Below are 16,113 nucleotides of genomic sequence, written 5' to 3' on the forward strand. Positions count from 1 at the left end.
GGTGATGAGGTCATAATTTAAAACTTACACTAGATATTCTGGAGTTGATGATGAAGAGCAAAAAAAGGTTTTATGTGTTTTCAATGGTAGTTTTTTGAGTAATCTTGTTGGAGGCCATAGCTCTTAATATTTCTATAAAGGGGGGCCTTTAAAAAAATCTAGGAAACCCTGTTCTAAATAATACAAAAAAAATGTATATGATAGATTTTTCGTTTCTAATCAAAACTTTATTACTTAACATAAAAAAATTTCAAAATTTCAAGTTTTTTAAGATCTTTGTCCAAAATTCCTTTTTTACGCAAAATTTCTCGATTTCCAGGTTTTTTTACCTAAATTGTCAAATTCCAGATTACTCTAGGTTTTTAGCAACCCTCTACTACCTACTGATGAAAATAGCTTGGAATATATCTAGTTTTACTAAATTGAGTTATAAAAAATAACTTCAAATGTTTATATTTAAAACCGATTTGTTTTGTTGATTAAAATCCTGCCAATAGCATACTTTAAAAACTTAAGCATAAAAAATCTTGTGAGTTTTGTCAAAAACTACTCGTTTGTATAAGTTACATATGCCTTTTCGACAGTCTAGGATTGTAGATAGCTTAAGAAAGATTCATTGATAAAACTAATAAGCTTTTGGTTTTACGAAATCAGCAAAATATTAAGCTATCTTGATAAAATAAGATAAATCTTTTTTTTAGTTTTATACATAAAAACTTGTCAACTGTTTAACTAAGTAACTTATTTAAAATAGCTTTGTTTAGCTTGATTCAAGTAGTTGAAATTTATTTCGATATTTCTAAATTTATTTACAAGTTAGTAAATAGAATACAAGCCACAATAATATACACAGATAAAAACACATTAAAATAGGTTTTTCAAAAGCATTATTATATCAATGAATAGCTTTACGATTAATCAACAGATAAAAATTCCAGACACTCATATTAGTTAGAAAAGTTGAGCATGTTTGTACAGAAATGTTTTCATCAAAAACTTACAACAAATATGTTCTCAACGCTTGTTGATATATAGTTGGTCGTTATAACAACTACTTGTTGTCGCCATGGCAACTACTTGTTGTCGCCACACAGCGAGCAGACCCAGTTACCTTCCGGAGGGCTGCTCATCGGGGGAGTGAGACAGTACATGTGGTAGCCCCTGTCGCAATCGTCACAAAACAAAAGTTGCTCCTGAAATGATTAATCTGTTACCAACAACAAGTATGTGTGTGTGTATAATAACCAACAACAAGTATGTGTGTGTGTAATAACCAACAACAAGTATGTGTGTGTGTATAATAAGGTTAAATGACTGTTCAAATTCGAATTCTGACAATTTGTATGCAACAAGTGATAAAAGTAGTCAAATTTTAACAGCAGTAACAGTGTTGGTACAATAATAAAAACAATGAGCATTTAGTCTACCAAATTATTAATTATGAGTGAATATGACACACCTAATATTTACACCAGCATCTAATACACGAAACACATCTAAATACTAACATGTTGCAAAACAAATCATCAACTAACATCGTTGTCAGAAGTTCCGCACAGGTGGCAGCTCTTGCACTCGATACACTGCCACTTGTACTTCTTGACGTTTGCGGTCATGACGGCGGTGAACTGCAGGCAGGTGGGGTGCGCGGACCTGATGCAGTCGGCGCACGACACCATCTCCTCGGGTTGACCCTGGAAATAAAGATTTTTTTTTAATATGATACCATCTCCTGTGGCTGACCCTGGTGATGATAATATGGTAAATAATTAATACGGGATTGCCAAATTTATTTTTTCAAGAAATTTCATCCAGGATTTTATAAGTCCGAATTTTTTGATCTACTTTTAGTGCATAAGTAAGTTTAAGGTAAAAATGTTCTAAACAGTACAACAAGTTTGAAAAGATACTGGAAAGCTACTTTAATTTTTATTTTTTATTAACAAAAAAAAATCATCCAAAACAAGGTTTTCCAAACTTTTTATTTAAGGGCCACCTTTAAGGAAGTTTTAAATTATATGGCCCTCTCCGACAAGATTTCTCAAAAAACTACCATTGAAAACGTCAAAGACCATTTATATTTTGCTCTTCATCATCAACTCCAGAATATCTAACGTAAATTTCGAATTATGACCTCCTTTACTACTCATTCCCCAACCCTTTGGCCTCTTTGCCGCTTATGGTCAAATTTCTGTAATGGCCCTTAAGGGGGCAACCTAGCTTGCTTTGGGAAACCCTGATCTATATGATGGATTCATTATGTCTAATCAAAATTTTAAATGTAAAAATTATTAAAAAGATTTTCGTTTGAAATTCCAGTTTTTTTTTTCAAATTTCTCAAATTCAAGTTTTTTTCAAGGTTACAGGTTTTTTGGTTACTCTATTAATATCAATAATGTGATACCATTTTCTCTAGAAGCCTTGGAATTATAGAAATAACAAACGTGATTACATCTCCTAAAGCTTGACACTAAAACAATAAATTAAAGTAAGTGTATAACTAATATATATTTTAAGATTTGTTTTTATCATTTACAATTACTTCAAGAATAAATAAAATATTAATTCTAACAACTTTCAAAGCAGACTTTAAAGTGCAACGCTAAAGTAGTTATCTATTAGATAAATAAACAAAATTATCAATAAAATAACAAACATTTTTTGTTGTGTTTATACAGATAAATTAAGTATCTATTAATAATGCAAAGACTCAATAAGGTTAAATATTCATTTTGTTATACAATTTAATTTAAATTAAATGATTCAAGAACTGCTGTACTACATATAACCAACAAAAATATTTTTCTTAATAAACAAACAGTTTTTTTGTTGTGTTCCGCAGTGCCCAGGCAAAAATCGCAATACAAAGATTTCGGTTCCTTCAGCTTGTCGACCTGGTGGGAATTCCCGTCGTTGAAACTCGCCTCGTCAACCTGAGACTTCTCTTCAGCTGAAAATATTACAAAATTAAGAGAAATTCATTGGTCGGTATAGGATGAGCTAGGTGAAATGAAATATGAGGTTTATAAGCAGCATTTGAAACGACAATTTTACGAATCAAACAGAACAGTAGTAATTTAATTAACAGGGTTGCCACTCGTTTTTTCAATTTTTTTTCCAGGTTTTCCAAACTTCTTCCAGGTTTTTAAAAGTACACATTTTTGGGTTTATTTTTAGTTTTAGATTAATTTCTATATAAGAAACTGTATTAAATAGTATAAAAACATTGAAAAGATACTGTGAAGTTACTTTAATTATGTTTTTTAATAAAAAAGAATTTTGATGATGACAAAAAAATCTTTTTTTTGTGTCAGATCGAAATCTTACTACTGATAATGTTAAAATTATTAAAAATTCCAGGATCTTCCAGGTTTTATGATCAAATTTCCAGGTCGTCGAATTCCAGGTTTTTCCAGGTAAAGTGGCAACCCTGAATTAATCATCAGGTGTTTTTTTTTTATTTTAGCAGTTATACCCAGGGAAAAAGTTTTTTGGCTAAATTGTAATTAACCAGGTAAGTGTTTGAATGAAGTTTTCAATCTAAAAAGTACTTAAATGTTTTAAATTTAAAATTTTACATAAACTAAATAGAAATAGCAAATATTGTACTTACTGGTTTTGTTTAAAAAATAGATTTAACTGTTATTAAACAAAAGTTTGACTATATTAGGTTCTTTTTTATAAAAAAAAATTTACTAAATAAAAAAAAGTTGTTTAGTTTAATTGTTCAAAACCATGCTGATAAATCACAAGTTAATGAGCAACATTCCATGATTAGCTCTAAATTTATTGTAAATGTTTGTTATTAAGGTCAAATATATATTTCTTATTCTAAAAATCTTCGTTAGAAAATCATGCTTTGAAAACAATTATTGTTTTTAATTTATAACAAAAGTGATAGTCAAGCAGTGGCATTACTTTTATTTTAAAGTAAAACACAAGTGATCATCAAAAAAATATTAGCAATCATGACAAGAATATTTTCATATAAAAATAAAAATCATAAAAAATAAAAGATTGATTTGGGCAGCTTCATTCAAATAATAATTTTTATGGGTTGCACCTTGCCTATACAGGGGTGGGGGCATCATGTAACCATGGTAACCGGTATCGTAGCAACCGTGGTGGTTGTCATCCAGTATTTCGGGGTGAGCGTGTGCAAGGTGGTACTTGAGTCCGGGCTTGTTCTTGTACCTTTTGGGGCAATCTGGGTACCGGTTGTCAGTAGCAACGGTGACAAAAGTTTTTTTTTATGAATTTAAGAAGTTAAATAATAAAAAGTACAATGTTACAAACTTATACTGAACTTTTTATTATTTTATTTATTTCCTGATTTCATTGTTGAATCATTAACAGAAGACACATTTAAAAAAATCAGTTTATACTTTTACTAAAACATTTCATTTTCTTTTAAGAAAATATTTTCGGAAAAAATTCTCTTTAGATTTAGTCTTGATAATATTGTAGTGAGTGTAAAGACTCAAAATTTTTACGAGTGTACTCTTATTACAAGTACACTAAAATCTTCTTCCAACTTATTTAAGTTGTATATAAGCAATATTCAGGGGTACCAAATGTTTTTGACAAATTTTCTCCAGGTTCTATAAAATTTCCTTCACGTTTTTAAAAGTACACTTTTTTGGGTCTATTTTTAGTATAAAGTTGATTTTATGGTAAGAAACTGTGATGATCAATATAAAAACATGGAAAGATTCTGTAAAGCTACTTTGAATGTGTTTTTTAATAAAAAAAAATTGATGACGTCAAAAAAAATTATCTATAAGATTTTTTGTGTCAAATCGCAATTTATTTACTTAATATGTTAAAAATTCCAGGTTTTTTTTCAAAATTTCTTATATTCTAGCTTTTTCCAAGTTTTTTAGCTCAATTGTCAAATTCCAGGTTTTTCCAGAGTTTCAGGCTTTTTGGCAACCCTGAATATTTTAATTCTAAAATTAAAAAAAATCAAAACAAAACTATGAGACAGCGAAAGGCATTGTAAAGAAATAATTCAGATAAATTTTTAATTCTATACTAAGAAGTAAAACTTTATTTTAGTAGTTATTAGTCGCAATGAGAACACTACAATTAAAACTATTTCTAACTGGCATGCTTACTTTATCTAAAACTAGAAAACATTCTTTTTTAATCAAATGGCTTTAAAAAATAAAAACTTACACTATTTAGCAATAAACTTTGCTCTGTTTATTTTTGCTCCTTATTTTAACATTTTTATTTAAAACAAAGTTGAACCTTATAGTAGTTTTAAACCCAAATTAATAAAATAAATAATTTAAATTTGAAAACATTTTTAATTAGATTTATCATAAACTTTTGTGTTTGCTTGTATGAAATATCGTTGGAAAAACACAGCGAACTTAATATAAACTTTTTGACATTTAGTGTTTCAAAATCAATAATAATTCATATAAAAACTTAAGTCACAAAACATTTTTGAAATTGTTTTGGAGCAGCTACTTGTCAAATAATTTTTTTCAATTTGCTTGCAAGAACTAAGATTAATCTATTATAAAAATTTTCTTTCCAATTCATTTTAAGTTTTACAAAGTATACTAAACCCGAAATCTTTTAAACGCTTATAAAGTATATCTTTTTTTTGCTCAACTATGAAGTAAGTTACATTCATTCTAACAAGCAAACTTTTTATTATCAATATAAAAACTAACACATGCACTGGTGCGGCTTACTAATTTCCTCCTGAATAATTTGCTCTTCTGTCTTCTTCGATCTTGTTGATCCCTTAAAAATACTCTTTTGTTTATCTTTTCAAAATATAAAATTATGCGTTTGTTAACAAAAGATCCTAGCGAAACAAGTTTATTGGAATATAAAATAATTCCAAATTATATAGCATTCCTTATATACAAAATATATTAGTCCTAATGTTCATATATATTGTGACGTAATTGTTAAATACATTTTTTTCAATGATTAGTAACCAGTAAATATTTTAGAATTAGTACTTCCTTTATTTCATGTAAGTAGTTTATATTATGATTTGTTATAATTTTTTGTATTTTTACTTTAACTTATTTAATTTAGACTTAATAATTACAAATAATTATATAGTTTTATAACAGTCTGATTTGCATTAAGAATTTTATATATTATTAACCAATAAAAACCTAAGGCAATTATTTTTATTTTTAATGGACACATGTATATACCTACTTTAGCTTCTATTCTCTCATTACAGTATTTATTTTTTACAGAGCTCTGTTGAAGTGTGTTGACTCATTTAACACACAGAAACATATGTCAGTGTAATAAAAGAAGGATACTGTATAATTTGTTACTTTTATTTATCTTAATTATTCAAGTATGATACTTATCGACCAGTTTTTGGTGTAGAAAAATAAAAATTGTAATAAATTTCATACTTATGTTGTGGTTGAAACAGCTTATCAATAAACATCATGAACTTTTCAAATAAAGCTAATCATTGAAATTAAATAATACTAATTTAATGAAATAATTATCATCATAAAAACTAAATATTAAAAAATAAATTTATTATTTCAATTCAACTCACCCTAGTCCTCTATTTTAAACGTATTTATTTGTAACTCATCTATTATTAAAAAAATAATAGTAAGTTAAACACGTACTAAAATTCAATTGTCATTCGAAATGACTTGGCAAAAAAAATCATGTTCAAAACTAAAACACTATTCAGTACCGTCAACTTTAATCAATGAACAAAACACTTATTAATAATTCAATCACCTCACTCTGGTTATAAATATATAAATAAAATAACTAAATAAATACATATAGAAAATTATGTTGTATAAATTTTAAATACTAAATAACTCATAACCAAACCAACTTTGTTAGAATTCAACTAATCTTGATAGTAACTAAACAATTCAACCCGACTCACCCTAGTATTTTTCTTTTTGTTCTTTCTCTTCCCGCCTTGCTGCTGACCGCTGGACGGCGCCACTTCGAAATCTGCGTCCTTGTAATCCGAGTCGTCGACCGAAACGTGCGACTCCGAAGTGTCCTGGTGAACCTCTTGGTCAACAAGCTCGCTCGTCGATTGGTGGTGCATCGACGAATCGTTGGAGTTCTCGCTGATGAGGGGAGTTCCCTCCGTTGAGAAGTCCTCGTTGTACGTCTTGTTTTGGGGGATTCCCCTCAGCCTGGCGTTGTATCCTGTGATGAACAATTTAAACATAACATACTGATGGGATTATTGTGAAAGGCATTTTTGGTTAAAGTTGGAAAATAATCAGTGAAATTGTGAGAGCTTTGAGCAACTAATTTTGATTTAAAAGAGCTAAATAATTATTTAAATTAAAAACAGGTTTTCAAACCCAAAAGTTTTTTAGAAACTTCTTCCAGGTTTTCAAAAGTACAAGTTTTGGGTCTATTTTTATTATGAAATTAAGTTTAAGGTAAAAAATTGATATAAATAGTATAACAACATATAAAAGATACTGTAAAGCTACTTTATATGTGATTTTAATAATTAAAAATTGATGATGATAATTTTATTTATCTATTTGATAGATTTTTTGTGTCAAATCGAAATTTTCTTAGTTACCATGTAAAAATTGTTTAAAATTCCAGGTCTTTTTTTCAAAATTTCTTTAATTCCAGATTTTTTGGCAACCCTGTGAAAAATTAATAATAATACTTTACACACTATTTTGAGATATGTAAGAAAATTTAATTGACATAAAATAAGTAGCAGTTATTCATTAAATTCTTATTTTTCTTAACTCAGCTCATTCAAAAACAAATTTATATGATTATAAATTACAAATATAAAAACTACTACTTACAACACTAGATTTAAACACAATTTTCAAAACAGTTTTCAAAAGAAGGTTTTGTAAAAGAAACATTAGCTTGTATAAACTTAAAAAAAAATAAAAATTCAGTATATGATTTATACTCAAATGTTAAAGAAATATTGATGGCTTTGTTTTAAAATATAAGAGAAATTATGGCTGAATAATGAAGTAGCAAAACTTTAAAATCCTTGTACAATTGATTTTGTTTACAAATACAGCAATGTATAAAAAGAGCGTTTTTATAAGAACTAGTTACAGACATTATTTTTATAATTTATTTATGGCACAAGATCTAAAAACATTTTAAAGTAGTATTGTACAAACTTGTACTTAAATTTTAAGTTAATATCTATACACTTAAATGTTTTATTTGTGCTGATTTATAAGTTTATTGGTCTTAAAACAATAAACTTTTCTAAAGATTTTATTATAATCAGACTTTTCAAATAAAAAAGATGTTACATTTAGCAAAACACAAACATTCTTAATTTTTTGTCCTTATCAAGTTTACATGTCATAATATTTTCGAAAATAAACGAACAAAATATTATTTTTATTAGCTAAAATATTATTCAGTAGCTAAATTTTTCTTTGAGTATAGGGAGTTTTTTTCAATAAAAAATTAACATGCTGGTCTTAATTACAGGGTTGCCAAATATTTTTGGCAGATTTTCCCAGATCTTCAAAATTCCCTCAAGTTTTAAAAAGTAAACATTACTAATTCTATTTTTAGTTTAAAGTTAAGTTTAAGGTAAGAAACTGTGTTAAACTGTATAAAAACTAGTGATGTACCGGACTCACTATCCGGGTCCGGGTCCGGCCGGATATTGCCATTTTTGTCTGATATCCGGATCCGGCCGGATTCTAATTTGAAAAAAAAGTCCGGATCCGGTTCCGGCCGGATTCTAATTTGAAAAAAAAGTCCGGGTCCGGTTCCGGCCGGATTCTAATTTGAAAAAAAAAGTCCGGATCCGGTTCCGGCCGGATCCTATCAGAGATCCGGCCGGACCCGGATCTAGTTAGTAAAAAAGAGCATATTGAAAAATATTTTTTTAAAAACAAACCCTGTGTTAATTAATAAGAGTCATTTTCGTCACTTAAAATTAAACACCTACCCCGATTGGCTCATTTTGTACACGTGACTAATTTACACTTGTTTACATTTAAACTATGAAATAAACATTCTAGAAATGCAACTCTTTACATATGTTGTAAAATTGAAAACTTTGGAATGAATACTTGCATTATTTGTTGTTTAAAGTTGAGCTCAGAGAATATTTAGAGTTAATACGGTTGAATGTACGAGCCAATGAGAATCATATGACGAAATTTTTTAAACTAAATACTGATGCAACAAAACATCAGAACATGACAGGCAGTTTATATGTAAGCAGTTAGTTAGTTTGGTGTGCAGCTTGAAGCAACAAAATATCTTGAACTTTTTGTGAATGGTTATTGTAAGTAGTGTTTTGTTTTAAAAGTGAATATTTCAACTGGTGTTTAATTGTTTAAATATTTAAGCCAGGTTTATAGTTTAATAGTTTATTCAAAATTTTACAGTTTCTTGTTTACTAAAAGTTTTATTTAATTTTTAGTATATTGTTTTAAGTCTTTTAAAATAGATTTAAATAGTTTCCAGTTTTTAAAGTGTTACCAAAGTAGTTAATAATTTTGTATATGCTTGTATTTCTTGTTGTGTTTTATATAAAAGATTCATCACTCAAAACTGTCGTGTCTGATTATAGAAAGTAGTCTCAGTTAGAATTGAGTATTTGTTAGATATTAATTATATAAGGTAGGATTTAATTATGATGGGTACTACTAAAAAGTTAAGTGTACCACAATCAGTCCACAACTTTACTACCAAATTGTCAACCTTTGCTAGCTGTAATCTGATTATTAGATTAAAGTAATTTTAAAAACCTCATTCTGACTCAGGCTTGTTTATACTCACTCTAGCTAGTTTTATTGACTTAAACAGTGGCAACCCTGCTAGTTTGAAAATTTTTGGGAATTTTAGAAAATCTTGGACTGCCTGCCTCAAGCTAGTTTAGTATTTTGTAAAAACTCAGGCTAGTTTTCTTTTAGATTTTAAATGAGTTTGAGCTGATCCAGTTTTCAATATATTGTAATTTTCTTGTGTATTTTGTTCATGAACTTGATTTCAGATTTTTAATTGTAAATAACACCTAAATTTGTAAACCTTGTGGCTAGCTGTTCTACTTATTATTAGATTAAAGTTATTTTTTTTAGTTTTTAAAAACCTCATTGTGACTTAGGCTAGTTTATACTAATGATGTACCGTACTCACTATCCGGGTCCGGGTCCGGCCGGATATTGCCATTTTTGTCTGATATCCGGATCCGGCCGGATTCTAATTTGAAAAAAAAGTCCGGATCCGGTTCCGGCCGGATTCTAATTTGAAAAAAAAGTCCGGATCCGGTTCCGGCCGGATTCTAATTTGAAAAAAAAGTCCGGATCCGGTTCCGGCCGGATTCTGATTTGAAAAAAAAGTCCGGATCCGGGTCCGGCCGGACCCGAAATTGTGGGTCCGGTACATCACTAATAAAAACATTGAAAAGATACTGTAAAACTACTTTAAATTTGTTTTTAACATAAAAAAATTTTGATGATGACAAAAAAAAATCTATAGGATAGACTTTTTGTGTCAAATCGAAACTTTACTACTTAACATGTTAAAAATTCCAGGTTTATTTTCTTCTCAAATTCCAGTTTCTTGGCATAAATTAAAAATTCCAGGTTTTAAGCAACCCTGTAATTATATTTAACTACCAACTGATTTTCACTGCTTTGATTTTACACATTTTAACACTCAAGCATTCCTAAAAACTCGTAAACTTTCATAAACTAATATTACCTTCAACATGGTTGCTATCTGCTATCGGAGATATTCTGGGTCTTTTCTTCCACCTTTTGGCAGGATACGAACAAATAGAACCTGGTTTTGTGCCTGGCCCTCTGTGCCTTTTTGAACAATAAAGTACTTTTTACAAATAGGTTAAGTTTTTAATGAATGGGGATTTACTTTTTAACATTTTTGGTACTTAAGTTTAAACATGGTTTGAAATAGCACAACTTACGTAAATAAAAATTATCAATTAAAAATAAAAGTTGTTCATTAACTCAAAAAGATACTTAAAATTATTTTTCTACAACTAAAAAACTAAACAGCTGTAGCAATAGAACAATTACCTTCTTTCAAAGTATAGGTAGCAGTCTCTTTGAGCAACGTTAGTTTGTGAGTCCAAGTAAGGTAGCCTTGCCTAAAAAAGTAAATTGTAACAAAAGAAACAAACTGTTATGCTGATCTAAAAAACACAAAAAGTAGTACGAAAAATGATAGTTATAAAAATTAAATTGTTTCAATGTAAACTTAAAACAAAAGAGTTTGACAAAAAGTAGTTGACAAGTTAAAACTTATTACGCGTATTGTTATGAGTGATTTACAACATTAAATGTAAAATGTTTTAATGGTTACCTAAGCTTGAACTAAATGGAAATTTATTTTACAGCTACTAGCTAGAGTTTTAAATATTTACTGAAACAAACTTAGTAAAATTTGAAACTAATCAAATTATTGGCATTTTAAAAATTTAAAAAGAGTTAGCCAGAGTTTATAAGATAAGATTAAAGTTTTTAGGGTATGAGTGTATACTGTATACCCTGTAAGTTAAAATTAATGGTCCTGTAATTGTATACACAAAAATATAGATACCTTTTCATTTAAATGAAATACTTATTTAAATAGTCATCATCTAATACTTAAGCTAATACTTCCTAATAACGAAATAAAATTATTGAGGGCTACACATCAGTTTAGAATAGGGTGGGCAACGTAAATAGTTGACGGGCCGGATCCAGAAAAATATAGTCCTCAGCGGGCCGGATCATTTCAAGTTAGTGATCTTTTGGATTCAGCTGGATCTTTTTTTAGATCTGGATCCCATTTTAAACATATTATTCGGATCCGGCTATATACTAATTTTAGACAAAGATCTGGATCCGAATGGAAGCTAATTTCAAAAAGGTTTCGATCCGGTTAGATGCTTATTGATCGGGTATTTCAGAATTTTGAATAAATACATTAATTACCAAGATTCTTAAGTATGAAATTTTATGTTATATTTAATTAAGTATTCATAATTCTATGTATATTATAACTCTGGCCCGAATTAATACTAGTTAGTCCTAAAAAAATTATAATTCGGTCACTAAAAATTACTCGAGCCTAACATTTCAAGCTAAAACATAAAAAAATTGCTATTCGAAAAAAAACTATATGAAATTAAGTAATTTTGTAAATCCTTGTCTGGAGTCTATAGTGATAATATTTTTTCAAAATTTAACAAACAATACAATATTAAACTACTGTTGTTTAATTTAATTAAGCTAAATAAGATTCATTACATTTTTTTGCATGTATAAAAGAAAAAAAAACAAAAAATAATTCTGATATAATAAACAGTATTACCATAAAAAGCAAAAAAAATAAATAAAAAATTTTGATGAAATACTTAAGGTTGATCATGTATTAGAGTTGTTTAAATCTAGTTGCATGAAAGTTTTGGAAAATCTGCAAATGCACTGAAATACCGATTAGGTTTGAAGATAGCTTATCCTTGTTAATGTTTATGGTCGGAAATGTTTGCTTTTAAATGTAAGAAGTATCAAACAACACAACTAGTTCCATGGTCATCTTTAGAAGTTGACAAACTTTGGCTCGATAAATAATACATAAAGTATATCTAAAAATCTTATAAAAGCAACAAAAATTATATGTTTGATTTCAAATTTTCTTATTAACTTATTTAAAAAATAGTTAAGACTAGATAACAAATTACTTTGGCTTGAAATTTTAACACTTTTACTTTCAAAATATCAAATAGTTATAATTAACTTACGAAATTTAACTAAATTCTGTACTTTAAAAATAATAATCAAACAGTGCACTTAAAATACTTTAATAAAAGTACTAACATAAAATAACGAAATATTTAAACAAATTAAGAAATTAATATATATTTTAGCATAACAAACATTTTAGTTTAGTAGACTTTTAGATTAAGATCGATTTCACTAGTGAAAATATTACTAAACAAAAAACTAAAACATAAAATTTATATTTAAATTATTATATCACACATTATAATTTAAATTTTAAGTTTAAAGAACTTAGCAAGAATAATTACACTAAAAAGAAATCAATGAGACATTCTTGGATCAAAAAAGTTTTTAACAAGTTGTTTAAAATCTGGAAGTTTATTTGAAGTAGATATCAGTAATGACTGTAAATTGGTATCAGTAAGTTTTGAACGCAGCTTACTTTTGTTTATATACATGGTTAAGAATGTTTGTTTGCAAAAATATGTAGACTCAAACAGAACAAATAACTTCATTGTCATCTTTTTTAAATTAACAAACTTTTACTTGTTAAGTAAGTAATAAAATTTGAAAATTTTTCAGTTTTGAACTTTTCTTTTTGTGTACTGCCACATTGAAGTTCAACAGTTCTAACAATATTACTAAGTACATTATCGGTGTCAAACGTCGACGGTGATGAAATAATGTCGAATTCTTCACTTAATTGTTAAAAGTCTGCAAAACGACGACCAAACTTATTATCAAGTGAAACTATTGTCATCAATTGGTCATCACTAAACTTAACCATTTAATTATTCAAAAAATCCTTAATGAAAAAACAATAGCAGAAAAAGTGTAAATGGTAGTCTAAACTTAAAACATTTGACAAAAATTTAAATTTGAGCAGTTTGAATTAAAAAGCTTGTCGATGATTAAAAAAATATTTTTTTATTATTTTAAACATTTAAAAAAACAACTCAATACTTATCTGGAAAAGACAGCAATTTTTTACACGTCTATTTTTTATGAAAACATTATGGTAGGTAAGATCATCAAAGTTAGTTCAGCAAACAATTGTTTTTGGATGATTTGAGAAAAGATTACTTCAACTGACTTGAAACAGAATCCACAAAATAATGAGCCATTTTAACAAACTTTTTCAGAGTCAAAGTCTTACCGTTTTGTTTAATGAAATAGTTCAAAAAAGGTTTTGTATAAGTTTTATATTAATTAAATTGGCTGGCCGGATTTTATATAAATTTTGAAAATGCTTAGCGGGCCGGATCATCAACTTGCAGGCTGGATCAATGTTGTCCGCGGGCCGGATTCCATTTAAAATTAAAAAAGGTTTGGGGGCCGGTCATTTTCACTCTGCGGGCCGGATCCGGCCCGCGGGCCGTACGTTGCCCACCCCTAGTTTAGAACAAAGCTTAACTTTAATAACTGACAAACTTAGTATTTATCAAAGATTTTAGTTTCTACCATTTTTAGATACTTGAAGCTCTACTTAAAAAATTAACAAAAAAAATCAGCTCAGTTAAAACTTTGTTTCTTATTAAAAGGCACAAAAAACTTATAATACTTTAAAAAAAATTTCAAATCTATGTCAATATTTTACCTAAATTCTATATTTATTAATTTTTTCAGATACAATGTTTAATGAGTTTAAATACATGTTTTTTTACATCTAAGAGTCAAAAACATGTCTTTTTTTTTTGCATTTACAAAAAGAAACTCAAGAATCTAAGGACGGTCATCAAGGTAAAAAATATTTTAAACAGGAATGAATTTAGCTTGAAGCAGTGAAAAAGAATTTTAACTTTTACTTTGTTTGAACAATATAGAATATAATTATTCTCTATGTATGTTTTGTATGACAAACATTGAAAAATAGTACTAATGATTATTATCACTGATTATAATGTTGTTTTATTGAACATTACTTAAGGGCATAGGGGGTAAACACCCTTTTTTGGTTTTTGATCTTATTTTATATAGTTTTTACTAAGCTACAAGATGCTTTTTACAGATTTTAAAAATTCAAAATATTTTTTGAGATATAGCTGGTCAAAGTCGGAGGCAACAATAGGATCCTTATAAGAGGCGCAAACTAAAACGGCAAATAACTAAAAATCTATCTCCTCCTACGTTTTTTGAGATAACCACCTCAAATTTTCAGGAAATGTTCCTTGCAGTATTTAGAAAATTCTGTCGGAACAGAATTTTAAAAAATAAAAATTTTATAACAAAAAAACAAAAAAAAAACTGTTTAGTAAAATAGTCTATTTTTGCTGTTTTAGTTTGCGCCTCCCATAAGGAACCTATTGTTGGCTCCGACTTTGACCCGCTATATCTCAAAAATTATTTTGAATTTTTAAAATCTGTAAAAAGCATGTTGTAGCTTAGTAAAAACTATATAAAATAAGTTCAAAAACCAAAAAAGGGTGTTTACCCCCCCTATGCCCTTAATCTAAGGTTGCCAAATGTTCTTAAAAAAATTTTCTAGTTTTTATTAATTTCTTCCAGGTTTTCTTAAGTACAAGTTTTTAGTCTATTTTTAGTATAATATAAAACTTGAGGTCTTAAATGGAATAAAAATATTGATAAGATACTGTATTGCTACTTAAAATAAGTTCTGTAATAAAAAAAATATTAACAATACTGTATATGACAGATTTTTGTACTCTAGTCCAAGTTTTGTTACTAGGCATTTAAAAATTCCAGTTTTTTTTTTTCAGTTTTTAGTGATTATTGAAAATCCTATTAATCTTGTTTTATACAAAAAAAATTATTGAACTTTTATTTATCTTATCAACTTTATCTTCATACTTACACTAAAGATGAAAACAACTTGTACGGAATTTAAAAACTCACCTTTCTCTCACACAAAAGCTTTTTGTTGTAAGCTTTCAAATTTTCCATCTGCTCCCGATAGAAAGCATCTGAAACCTTCAACTTGTAAGGCATGGTGACAGCATTAACTTGTTATTTATTGCTGCAAGTAACAAACTGATAAAATCCGCCTTTCAAACAAGTCAGTTTGTCTCATTATTTTGCAAATAACTCTCATAAAAAATAATCGATAGTTAATTGAAAATTATTAAACAATTTAAGTTAACTGGAAAAAAAAACTCAGCTTGATTTGAAATAATCAACATACTAAAATGTTACTATAAAAATTGTATAAATGATAGACCAGATATATCTATTTTAATAAAACTTAAGTTGAACTTAATACAAATGTTCTAAATATTCAAGCAGGGTTGCCACTGGTTTTTGATAAATTTCTTCCAGGTTTTTTGAATTTTTCAAAGGTTTTTAATAGAAAACATATTTGGGTCTATTTAAAGTTTTAAGTTAGGTTTAAGGTTAAAAACTGTGTTAAGTACATGGTTGCCACAGATCAAGC

At 28.0% G+C, this 16,113-nt stretch overlaps 1 protein-coding gene across 2 annotated transcripts; it reads right to left on the reverse strand.

Annotated features, from left to right (window-relative positions):
- Positions 1-790: 790 nt before the first annotated feature.
- LOC145844045 (zinc finger protein DPF3-like) lies at positions 791-15,701 on the reverse strand. Of its 2 annotated transcripts, XM_082951374.1 has the most exons (9): positions 15,579-15,701; positions 11,037-11,107; positions 10,702-10,808; positions 6,905-7,179; positions 5,688-5,760; positions 4,064-4,207; positions 2,820-2,950; positions 1,536-1,694; positions 791-1,193 (listed from the first exon to the last, which is right to left on the reverse strand). In XM_082951374.1, the coding sequence occupies exons 1-9, from the start codon at positions 15,669-15,671 to the stop codon at positions 1,074-1,076; spliced, it is 1,173 nt and encodes a 390-aa protein (XP_082807500.1). In that variant the 5' UTR covers positions 15,672-15,701; the 3' UTR covers positions 791-1,073. The 2 variants fall into 2 exon arrangements, with proteins under 2 accessions (XP_082807500.1, XP_082807501.1); XM_082951375.1 differs by lacking the exon at positions 4,064-4,207.
- Positions 15,702-16,113: the final 412 nt, after the last annotated feature.

Source organism: Thalia democratica, chromosome 9 (assembly GCF_965202585.1).
Source record: "Thalia democratica chromosome 9, ktThaDemo2.hap1.1, whole genome shotgun sequence".
Taxonomy (NCBI): Eukaryota; Metazoa; Chordata; class Thaliacea; order Salpida; family Salpidae; genus Thalia; species Thalia democratica.